Genomic DNA, 12,262 nt, shown 5'->3' with positions numbered 1-12,262 from the left:
GATCAATTAATGATACAATCAGAGATAATCCTGAAAATATCTTTAAAATCCCTTAAAGGATCAATTTCTAAATATTACAATTTTTTAATATTTTATTGATTATTTGTAATATGATTTAAATGCATTATCTTTTAGAATTAGATTGATTATTTTATTAGGAATTAAGATTAAGTTAAAACATTATTCCTACTTTATTATTATTTTATTAGGAATTAGGATAGACTCAAAACATTATCTTTTATTCATTAGTCATGTTACAACAAGGACTTCTCACCCTATATAAAGGAGGTTTCTCCCACCATTGTAATCACATCTTTTCTTGAATATAATATAACAAGAGTTCGTTTTTGCAAGTGTTGATTGCCTTGTGCCTTCGAAGTATTCTTCATCTTTAAGTTCTTTCAAGTTCTTTGTGAGGGAGATATTCACACTCTGGTTTGCCTTCTCATTACGATTAGAAGGGCTGGTTAGAGCCGATTATCAAGTTTTCCTAGTCAATTACGGCTAGGAGGGTTTGTAGGATAATTATCTATCAATCATCATCATCATCGAATTACCATTCTTGTCCATCACCAACAAAACCCTAACTTGGCCAAGTTATTCCTATCATATTATTATTATTATTATTATTATTATTATTATTATTATTTTCTTTATCTTTATTTTATCTTTATTTTTTTTATTTTATTCTTCTTATTCAATTTCCAGCAAACCCTAAAAACCTTAATTACCACTACCCCTCCATCTCTTTCCCCTTCATTCTTTGATCCAGTCTAGATCTTTCTAGGTTTGATTCTTCAACGAAGAGCAATGTTCATAACTCCATTGCCATTCTTTATCAAAAAAATTTCAAATCATTTCACTAATTAAAAATTTATTTACTAAGGGGGTCATTTATCAAAAATAATTTTTTAAAAGAGTTTTGTTATATAAAAATGAGAGATTTTTAAATTTATATTTTGATATAATAAATAATTATAAAAATGATATTAAATTTAATCAAATTTGTCAAATACTTAAAAGTAATTCAAAGTCCAAACAAAAAATTAAAAATAAGTTTTAAATATGTTTCAAACTTAGCCAAATCTTTTTAAATTCATTCACGATCATTTTTAAATATCTTTCCTCGAAAGATAGATCTTTTAGATAGAATCGAGCAAAAATTGAAAGAAGGATCTCTCGTGACAAAAATGCTCTGTATCTTTATAGATAATGACTCTATCTTATCCCTAATGACTTAACGACTAGCACTCATATAGAAGATATGAAAATAAGCTCAAAGAATCTTTATAACATGAAGAAAGATTATTGAAAGCATATATCAAGATTAAGAAGTTTAGTTGATTATTTTTCATTGTATAACACTTGCGAACTTTATTGTCAATGTTGTTCAAATAATTTTTGGGTGAGTGTTTAATTTGTGTAAGTATACTTGCCTAATATTTTCTTTTGTTTACTAAAATTATAATTACTATGTACAAGATAATGTATACAAGATTTTGAGTATAAATCTTGAGAGAAATTACTAGGTTACATCTTATCTTTAAAGGTAAGTAAATCTAGTGGATTTGAGAAACCTTTAGTGTGAGTAGTTAAAGTGGTTGATGTATATATGGTTTAGAAGTTGAACCACTATAAATTATTTTGTAAATTTTTTTATCTTTTGAGTGCTTCCACCAAAAAACTTTAAAGAGTCAATTCACCCATTCACCCTACATCTTGATATATTTTGATTGATTAATCGAGCTAAAATATATAAATTTTAAATTATTTATTTATTTGATAAATGCATATTTATTTATTTTTTGGATATTTTTATGGGCTTAAGTGGATTCGAGAAACCTTTAGTATGAGTAGCTAAAGTGGTGGATGTAGATATGGTTTAGAAGTCAAACCAATATAAATTATTTTGAAATTTTTTTTATCTTTTGAGTGCTTCCAAAAACACTTTAAAGAGTCAATTTACCCATTCACCCTACATCTTGATATATTTTGATTGATCAATCGAGCTAACATATATAAATTTTAAGTTATTTATATATTTGATCCATACATATTTATTTATCTTTCGAATATTTTTATGGGCTTAATGGATAATTTTACTCTTGTAATCGGTCAAAATTAATAATATTATTCTATCCTTTTTAATTTTATTAATTTAGCCTTCAAACTTTGTAGTTTACATCAATGTTATCTATAATACCCCAAAATTTAATTAAAAGAGAATTGAGGATCAAATTATAATTTTTAAAAGTTTACAGCTCAGTTTTGGAACATGTGGAAGTTCAGGAACTTAACTCTGAATTTTACCATTTATTCTGGTCAGTGAAAAATAAACCCACGATCGAGCAAGCAAAACCCCAATTATCCCCAAATTATATACCAGTTCGTCTCCCACCCAATCGGCCTTATAATCTTCACCGTACGGCCACCGTTCGATCCTCTACTACCTTGTTCCACTCGTCATCGACCGGAGACTAAGATCCAAGCCCCGTTGAATCACGAATCAATGTCAATCGGTGCGAATCAGCGCTTAAAGCTCCGTTGAATCCCTAGTCTCGTCGCTCTATTTTTTCGCGAAATTCGGCTGCCTCACTTATCCCCTCACCGCCGCATCGTCGTAGTTTTCTCGGCAGACTGTCATTGGGTAAGTTCGATTCTATTTCCAGTTATTTGGTATGATTGATGGTTGTTTGTGGTGAAATTTTTGGTTGCAAATGATGTGTAGATCCTCTCGAAAGAATCGACCATCACCCCGAGGCCGTCGTTACTGCCACTCGCCTCTGCGTGCACGTGGGCTTCTTCCCTTGCCCTGGAAACCTTCTAGAACCGATCCAGTCGGTCTGGACCGGCCTGAATCTGCCAACCCGGTCTCAACATGGTCTATTTAACCCGACCAAGTCAACTCGAACTGAGTCAACTCGTCCAAGTCAACCCGTTGACTTTGACTTGTTGCCTTTAACTCGTTGACTTTGACCATGAATTTGACCAAAAAGTAAAAAATTTTGAAAAGTTATTTTTTATGTTTTTCAACATCTTGAGTCTAAATGCAAAGTCTGTTTTGCCAAATTCACACTTGGTAAGCCATTTTTCAATGTTTTATCTTCGGATTCAAATTGGTTTTTTTGATTAAGTTCATTTTCTAACGTAAATTCATTTGATATGTATCCGAAAAATTATTAGACGTTGGATTCAAGTTCGAGAGTGATCGAATAGAGTTTAAATGTTCAATTGGTAGAGCACAAAAATCAAGGTAATATTTTATTACCTCTTTGCATGTTTTATGAAACATGTTGATAATGGATAAATGCATGGATGTATATGATTGGTCTATTATGCATGTTTGGTTATGGATGGACTCAAACCAAATACGGTTTAATTGATAAATTGGTTAAGAATCGATTGAATTACATAAAAGAATTGAAAGACTGATAAGAAATGATTTCAAGTAAAGTGATTAGTCTGAAGAGAAAATAACCTCATAATCTCTAAATTCTATTTATCATCGCTAAAAGCTTTAAAACTGAAATTACCTGAGTATAAAATTACAAAATTGCCCTTATGAGGTAAAAATGGCTCGGACTGACCTGAGAGTGAAAGTACCTTAAGAATTTGTATTTTAATTCGATAAATCATTGTTTCATCTGTTAAATTCTCGATTTACTCGTATAGTCACTGATAAGCATATCCTAACATTTGAGAAGGTACAAGACCTATAATTGTTGATTTATCAACAAGCACTTAATGACTAAAATATTGGAAGTGCTATTCATGTTTGAATTATTCAGAAAAAATGAATTAAATGGAAACGTTGGATGGAAGGAAATGATTGGAATACTCTTGAATTGTAATTTGACCAAAATGCCCTTGCACTGCTAAAAGACCAAGATTACCCCTAAAAGCGAAAAAATAACGCTGAAACGGATATATCTGAACCAAATTACCAGAAAAAGGTACATATGTTTGGATTGATCATAATTACTGAAATATCCAGAGCTATGAAATAACAAAAATAACCTCCAATGTTCAAATGACAAAAATACCCTAAACTCTAAATGAACCAGAATACCTTGAAGTCTAAGATGATTGAATTAACCTCGATTGTTGAAGCGACCCATTTTTCTGACGATTTAAAATAAGTGGATATTGTTACAATCCATGAATAAATTAAACACCACCGAAATATTTGTTCAACGATGATTCAGAAGATGATAAGTTCGGCTAGTGATATCAGTATTAAAGTGTGAATATTCTTGAAGTGCATCGGTCACTGAAGTTATTTTCTCATTTTAAAAAGATATGTATCTTTTCACTTATTTTGGTTGTAATACACTAGACATCCTATTTCGATCTCATGAACTTGGTCCTCTGAATATTTCCTCTGAACTGAAATCTTCATGTCTTTTACTCGAAGAAATATCAGTGGAACCTCAGCTCATCCTGAAAACCTGTAGACGTCTGAATCAATAAGTAAAATTTGTATGCTTGTTTATTATCTGGATGTCCTTCACCATCACTTGGTAGTTCTGTATTACTAAGCTTCCCAAAGCTCACTCTTTTACTCTTCATTTCAGGTTAAAAAAATTGATCCAGTACCGCTATTGATTTCTGTAATGGGAGTTCCATTGGCTTGGGTTGAAAAGTACAGTACAAGTTTAATTAGGGGGCATGCATGCCACATTTTATTTTTATAATGAGTATGAACTTATATGATTTTAATTACGTTTGTAATATATGAATGATTTTCTGAACTAGTATTTTATTTATAACTTATTTATGATTTTACACGTTTTAACATGAATTTTAAATTGTCATTGGATTTTTATTGTGGGTCGCTCCGGTGGCACTAATGTGACACCTCAGATAGAATTGTGTCACCCGCATCGGCATGTGGGTGTTACACCGTTGGATCAACGAAACTTGTCATTGATTGTTACAGTACTCACATAGTGATCTACATGAGTGATGACATGATAAAAGAAATTAATTAATATTTTAACAAGTTCGATCACTTAATTGATTTTTAAACAAAAAATTATAATCAATAAATTATTAAAATATTAAAATATAAAAGAAATATTAAAATATTTATTCTATAATGTTAAGGGTAAAATACAAGTATATTAACTAAATTATAGGAGTTATTTTATTTTGGTCACTTAATTAAAAAGTTATAAATCACATCATTTAAATAATATTAATTAAATTATTAATTAATTTTTTAACTGTAATTAAATAATCTAATTAACATCATTTTTAGTTTGCTGATGAAATTTTTTGATCACCCTTATAATTTAGTGATTTTCAACAAAATCCCCCTTAATAGCTTTTTCTATATTAAATTTTAACTTTGAAATTGCCAAAGGAAATTATACTTCTCTCTTATTGTCTGGTTGTTTGAGAAAACCACAAAAATCCCCCATTTTTTCCTCCTTTGGCTTTCAGAGCACCAAAACCTGGGTATCTTTCATTTCCCGTGTTCTTTCGGGGGTTTTGAATCCTTTTCCCTTTCTTGATCATAAAGTTCAATTTTTCATCACCTGGGTACTCTTAGATCTCCATTCAAAATTTGGGTTTCTTTTTCCCCCCCAAATTTTCAATGTCACAAGGCTTTTCGATTGCGCTTTACTTCGACCCAGCACTTGAAAACCAATTGTTGAAAGCTTGGAATATTTTGGCTCGTCGGCAAATCAGCACTCAGTTAATTGAAATTGAGTCCAGACCTCACATTACCCTTTTCTCAAGCCCTTTTCTTGACCCTGCCAGGCTTGAATCTGTCGTAAAGTCATTTGTTTCAAAGCAAGAACCTTTAGCTCTATCTTTATCCTCCATTGGGACTTTCCCAAATGGAAAAAATCTTCTTTTTCTTGCACCAGCTCCAACAATACCCCTTCTACTGTTCCAGGCTCAGTTATGTGAGGCTATTAAAAAGGAAGGGATTGAAATTGGAGAAAAGTTCAAAGCTGACGCTTGGATTCCCTATTGTGCTGTAGCTCAAGAGGTGTCAAAAACAAGAATGGCGGAGGCATTCTGTGTATTGAGAGAGCTGAAATTACCTGTTTCTGGGTATGCAATGGATATTGGATTGGTGGAGTTTTCACCTGTTCGTGAACATTTCTCGTTTGGATTTGGAAATACAGTAGAGGCATGAAATCTGAAGGTCGTTAATGACAACGTTAGTTCTTGCTTTTTTGTTGCAATTTCAGAATCTGCTTACATATGTCGTTAATGTAGGTTTTATAATTTAATTATGAATGATTGATGCTCGATTGAAACCTTTTTTTTTCTTGTTCAGAGTATGTTATAGCATTAAATAATCAAGGTTCTCCATTGACTTAGGATAAAAAGGGATTGCCTTTAACTTCTTGTCAATCTTATATCCATTTCTTTATGTTTAGATGACTTGTGACTATTGTAAGGAATCTCGTCACTTTAATGAGTTTTTAGTTGTCTCTATTGCATAATCTCTTCTATATGAGTATCGCTTCTGACATTAATGAGTATATATTTAACCTTGATGTAACTATATTATGTACTGGATTTGGCGAAAATTTATTTGTATCTTGGCTTTTATTGGCGTGCTATCTTGGTTTAGATGTCTGAAAACATGTGGTTATATACATATATTCACCGCCAAACATTATAATTTGGATTTCAGAAGTTATAAAGAGCAGCATGGAATTTGATTGTGTTATTTACCATTTGATAATTGTGACAAAATGATGGTTTTACTGCTGCATGTGAATGCTAAAGTATCTAATCAGTCTTTAAAACAATCTTGTGTTCTACTTAGCATGTGTTCTTTATTTGTACTAGAATCATTATATGAGATTTTTGTTTATCGACATCTATGCTTTTTGCCTGGATCTATTGGTCTTTTGATTCTATATATTGGAAATGCTTAGTTAGATAATCGTATGTTGCATGATCTTTGCTTTTTGATGTGAAATCAAAACAAAAGACCATCTTAATTGGCTTTGGGTGCTTAAGAGTTTTCAGTTTTGATGTTTAACATTATGAATTGAGGATTTAACAAGATTGCATCTAATATATTGCTTTTAGCGTCTTAGGTTAGAATTTTAACCATTCATACATGTTAGGAGTTCATTTGTCTATGTCATCACTATGTCGTTTGTCCGCTATAGTGTACATATTGATAAATCCTTTTATTTGGCCAAGCAAAGAAGATAAACCCGAGCCAAAGATACACCTTTTCTTACAAGATTTATTGAATGATTTTGTAATCTTGTTCAGTATTAATTAGAAGTTTAGAGCTGAGTTTAACTTCTGATGTATAGCCATGATGATATGTCTCGTTGGCTACATACACGTTGTGGGATCCTGAACTTATGCATATCTCACCCAACAACTGCAGCTAACACGCTTTTAATGGAAATGTATTCGAATAGCGTGGAGTGACTTGCAGTGTGATACAATTTGCTATGGATAGATTGTCTGACTCTTAGATATTTTAGTTCCTTTCCTTCTTGAAAGTGTTCATGGATTAGAGAATCAAGTCTTTCACATTTTCTCTTAACCTGTCTCTCATTGCAAGATTTTGATGTTATTTTGTTTATGTTTTTGCATTCCATGATTTGAAGAAACTAATAATTGCGTGTTGTGTTTTTTTCTCATCGTTTCCCTTAATGTTTTTGTTAAATCGATTCTTTTCTGACATTGTCTTGGACCTGGACCATCTTGATAATCATTTTCAAGTTCCTTGGGAGTTTTGCATTGTTTTCTTACTTGGATTAATGCCCCACCCATACCATGTTTACACCCAAGTTGCAAGAGTTTTGTCATTATTGCTGTTATATTTTCCAGGTTCCGACTAGTAGGAGATATAACTACAAATCGGTTCGATTTGAGACTATATATTGGCGATACGGGAGCGAGATGTTGGGACTCGAATTTCAGACCTATTAAATGTCACCTTTCAAGGATGACTACATGAAGCAAGTGAAATAAGTTTTGGGTTCATAGTTGATGATGATACAATTTCTTGGTCAGTATTACAAATATTTTGGTCTCTAGACAATGGAGAAGCAGGGAAAAGCTCTTCGAATTTGGAATGTCTGGAATTGTCAAACTTCATGAAGTAGGAGAAACTCCACTTTTTGTTTGAAGTTGATAGTTTCAAAAGAGTTGAATATTGCTTCTGTTTCCATTACTTGACAGCTATTAAATTACAATGAAACTATATATTACTTTATTGAATTGAAATGAATAAAAAATGGAGATCAAATTATTAGATGTAAATATATCATGTATATGATCCCTAACTACTTTGGATGTAAAAGCCATTTCACTATGAAGCTTCTCTTATCAGTACCGCCATAAAAAAATCATTCCACACATCAATGGGACCTGGCAAGCACCAATGAACACAGTCATTATAACCCTTCATCCATTTATTTCCCCAGAACTCACCAGGGTGACCATCTGGTCTCATCATCATCGCTCTCGTTACGTCCAAAACCCCAAACCTTTTCCTGAGCTTACCACCTTTCTTCCTCGCCTTTTCAATCTCTTCCATTTGCAGGCTCCTCAGTTCCCATTCCGGGCCGCTCATGTTTATCTCTGATTCACTCAAAGGGCTTGTCCTGTTACATCTTCCCCCTGTGTTCCATCCCCCATCCTCAAAATGTGCTGGCGAAAATGTCCGGACTAAGGTGACCTTTGCTTTGCAGTTCTTGCAATTGTTGATGTGCGTCAATGCAGATCGAAGTGCCAACTTCAGGGCGAACCCAACACCGTAATCTGTCACGTTCGGGGAATTGCAGTATACACAGGCAACAACACCGGTGCTATTGTGTAGGTAAATCTGTCGAAAGAACCAATGTGCATCCGAGATTATGACATAGTCTAGAATAGGAAGCTCTTTGCTCCATCCTTCGTCGATTTTGTTGAGGTATATATTGAAAGTGCCAGATAATGAACCATTGATCATTCTTTCTTCATCGTGAACAAGGAATTTGGTCCAAAGGTTGATAAGAGTGAAATCATGATTAGGAAAATACCAAATCCGGTTTCTGTCTTCTGAATCTTTGTACTGATCTATGGGAGTTTCAACCTGCAAAAGATTTGCAGTTTGATTTTAAAATCATGAACTGTTGGTACTGAAATCCTAGTTCCAATGATCATAAACTCCATGTCAATATGAACAACTAAATTAATCTCATGGATTTTATAACAATAACTCTTGAAATCTGTAAATAATATTGTTCTTTACTAATTAGTTTTTTTCTTTGAAGGATTCTTTACTAATTGATTAAATTGCTGAATCAGTGACATTGTCTTTCAGAAAAAGGAAAAAAGAAAAGCATTTTGAGCCTTTTAACAAGGATGCTTCATCTTCCATAATTCTAACTTCAAATGCACTGAAAATTCTCTGAATGTCCAATTTGGTACTTTGTTTTCATACATTTAAAGGAATCAAACCTCAATCAGGGAAAACAATTTATGTTCCAGTGAAATTGTCAGCGTGAAAATTATGATGTTTTTAAAAGAACAGAGAAATAAATAAACGAACCTTTGAGAGGAGGCAAAGAAGAGATTCAACGTGGTTCCTAGCAACAGAGTCGCCAACGAATCCAAGTTTCTTCCCTTTAACAAATTCCAGGAATGTTTTGGGATCAAACCTTGGAAGAACACATTTATCAGGTTTCCATCTCCAATTCAGAAAATCTCTGTCGCTTCTCCCATGGCGGAAACAGTTCTTTGAATCCGGAATTGAGGTGCAACTAGAGTTTGTATATCGAGAACCATGGGGGTCCGGCACCCAATGGCCCTTGAACAAATCACACTTCTTCAAAATCCCATTATCATAACCTAAACAAAATCACCAAAAAAGCATAACAAAAATCAGAATCATACAGAATTCTACAGGATGAAAAACTGAAAAATTCTGGGTTTACCTCGAAAACTATTACTAGGATGAGGTTTGAACAAAGGAAGCTTTTGATCAAGGGCGTGTTTGGAGATGGGATTCAAATGGTTAATAGAATAAAAGATGAAGGGTACGAAAATGACAGTCACAAGAACAAAAGACATGAAAAATGGAGAAAGCCTCCCCTTGTTCAGGCATCTCTCTCGCAAAAAATAATGAAAAGATGATGATGAAGAAGAAGAAGAATACTTCATGTCTTTATTTCTTCATGTAAACACCAAATTAGAAGAAGACACAAAGGTCTTTTTTGATGATTTTATGAATTGTCTGTCTGAAGAAGAATGTTCTCTTTTTTTCTTTCTTTTTTATCAAAATAATGAAGATGAAGCAATGGAGATTCTGCATTAATTATAGAAACAAACTTCCCTAAGTAACAATATTATTATTATTATATTGTTGTTGTAAAGAAAATAGTATTAACTGTTTAATATTTATTAAATGATATATATTAATGCATTATTATTTTTAATATGTGCAAATGATATTACAAAAAAAATTATTAATATGGGAGGAGTACAATATAATATATATTCAAAGATAATTCTACTATATGACATTAAACACATATTTTTAATATTCATAGTACTCGTATCTAAAACCTCAATAAATACAAATAATTATTTTATTTTCCAGATCGCTTGGTCTGTACTATTACAAATATTGATACGGTAATAGCTGTAATGGTGTGATAGGAGGTCAAAATGAAATTGCCTTTTATGGGATGGGAAATTGGTAGCCATTGGATCATACACGTGGCATCATATTACAGAGTGCATGTGAATTTCGTTTTGTGGGTCTTCAATCTTTAACCCGTTTTCCCGGCGCCAATCCTTTGGAATATTTTCCACGTAAAATTAATAATGTGGATTTTAAAAAGGCATAATGCCAAAAATAGCCCTCAATGTTTATTAAATTAGTCATTTTGCCCCCTATTCTTTTCTTTGAGCATTCTTTGCCCCCAAAGTTCCCACTATAGATTAAAACCATTAGTTAACACACAATTAACGTTTCAATATAAGAGCCTTTTTTAACCTAAAATGAAACGTTGAGGGCTAAAATGTCCTAGAAAAAAAGAATAAGAGATAAAGTGATTATTCTGTCAAATATTACGGGCATTTTTGTCCTAAAATGAAATTTTGGGGGCCAAAACACTCCATAAAATAGAATAGGGATAAATGATCATTTTGGTAAATGTTGGGGGCTAATTTTGGTATTATGCCTTTTAAAAACTTATTGCCTAATTGTTTTTTAGTAATTTGAGGTGATTATAAGTTAGTGTTTGTTCGAAATTTTTTAATTTTTTAATATTGAATGTTCATGCACCCTTGCAAACATCATGTCCAAACCTGAGACTTCGAAAAATAACAACCATCTCTTTAACCGTTAATATACGCCTAATTGAATTTAGATACATTTAATTATATTTATATAATTGTAATATATTTAAGTAATAACCATAATATGTGTGTCATGTTGAATTTAGTGTAATTAGAGTCTTTTAGTTATACTTTTTAATTTTTGAGGTTTTATGAAATAATGATTTTATTCTTATTATTAATAATAGAATAATCCAAATTTTAAAAATATATTTTCGAAAATATGAATCATCTTATTACTCTTATTTTATAAATTCAAAATCTTCAATGACAATGAAAACTGTAAAAATTTTAAATTTATAACATTATTATAAAACAATAATATTAATTTATATATATATTTTTTAAAAAAATTTAAACTTTTTTCATGCATATCTTATTCTTTTCAACGCACATGGTAATTGTGAATATATCTAGTAAACATCAACAAATTTTTCAATTTTTTCTTAGGGGAATTTTATTTTCTTCCACTTTTGCTGCTCCTTAAATCAGCTACTAAAAATTCTATCACACCCTCATGAGTGAAAATAATAATTTAAATTAATAAAATTCACCAAAAATAATTATATTTTTAAATAATTAAATTAAATAATTAATTAATTTTTAACAATAATCATTTATTGATTAATAAAAATTACCAAAAATAATTATATTTTTAAATAATTAAATTAAATAAATAATTATTTTTAACGATAATCATTTATTGATATATAAAAGATAAATCACTGGTAGTATTTATTTGGAGAAATGCGGTATTTATTATTTATTATCTATTTATTTTAGGGTTTATTTCGGGGTTGGTTGGATTGTTTCTTGTTAAAAATTTAAGTGAAAAGAATGAAGGAAAATGCATATTGTACTGAGAATATTTAGGATTTATTTTGGATTTGGTTTAGGGAATTATTGATAGAATATTAATGTTTAAAGTGTTTTGTTT

General features: G+C 31.4%; 2 protein-coding genes across 3 annotated transcripts; one reads left to right on the top strand and one right to left on the bottom strand.

Moving 5' to 3' along the window:
* The first annotated feature begins 5,342 nt into the window (after nt 1-5,342).
* LOC120138600 lies at nt 5,343-8,207 on the top strand. Of its 2 annotated transcripts, none has more exons than XM_039154042.1 (2): nt 5,343-6,160; nt 7,825-8,207. In XM_039154042.1, the coding sequence occupies exon 1, from the start codon at nt 5,600-5,602 to the stop codon at nt 6,149-6,151; it is 552 nt and encodes a 183-aa protein (XP_039009973.1). In that variant the 5' UTR covers nt 5,343-5,599; the 3' UTR covers nt 6,152-6,160; nt 7,825-8,207. The 2 variants fall into 2 exon arrangements, with proteins under 2 accessions (XP_039009973.1, XP_039009974.1); XM_039154043.1 differs by having other exon boundaries at nt 5,343-6,175.
* A 21-nt stretch (nt 8,208-8,228) lies between these two features.
* Nucleotides 8,229-10,263, bottom strand: LOC120138599 (protein ALTERED XYLOGLUCAN 4-like). The gene is made up of 3 exons (XM_039154041.1): nt 9,918-10,263; nt 9,533-9,831; nt 8,229-9,073 (listed from the first exon to the last, which is right to left on the bottom strand). The coding sequence occupies exons 1-3, from the start codon at nt 10,141-10,143 to the stop codon at nt 8,309-8,311; spliced, it is 1,290 nt and encodes a 429-aa protein (XP_039009972.1). The 5' UTR covers nt 10,144-10,263; the 3' UTR covers nt 8,229-8,308.
* Between the last annotated feature and the right edge of the window lie 1,999 nt (nt 10,264-12,262).

Source organism: Hibiscus syriacus, unplaced genomic scaffold (assembly GCF_006381635.1).
Source record: "Hibiscus syriacus cultivar Baekdansim isolate YM2019G1 unplaced genomic scaffold, ASM638163v2 tig00110694_pilon, whole genome shotgun sequence".
NCBI classification, from domain to species: domain Eukaryota; kingdom Viridiplantae; phylum Streptophyta; class Magnoliopsida; order Malvales; family Malvaceae; genus Hibiscus; species Hibiscus syriacus.
Note: the sequence above shows the minus strand (reverse complement) of the source record. Positions and strands in the feature narration are given on the sequence as shown.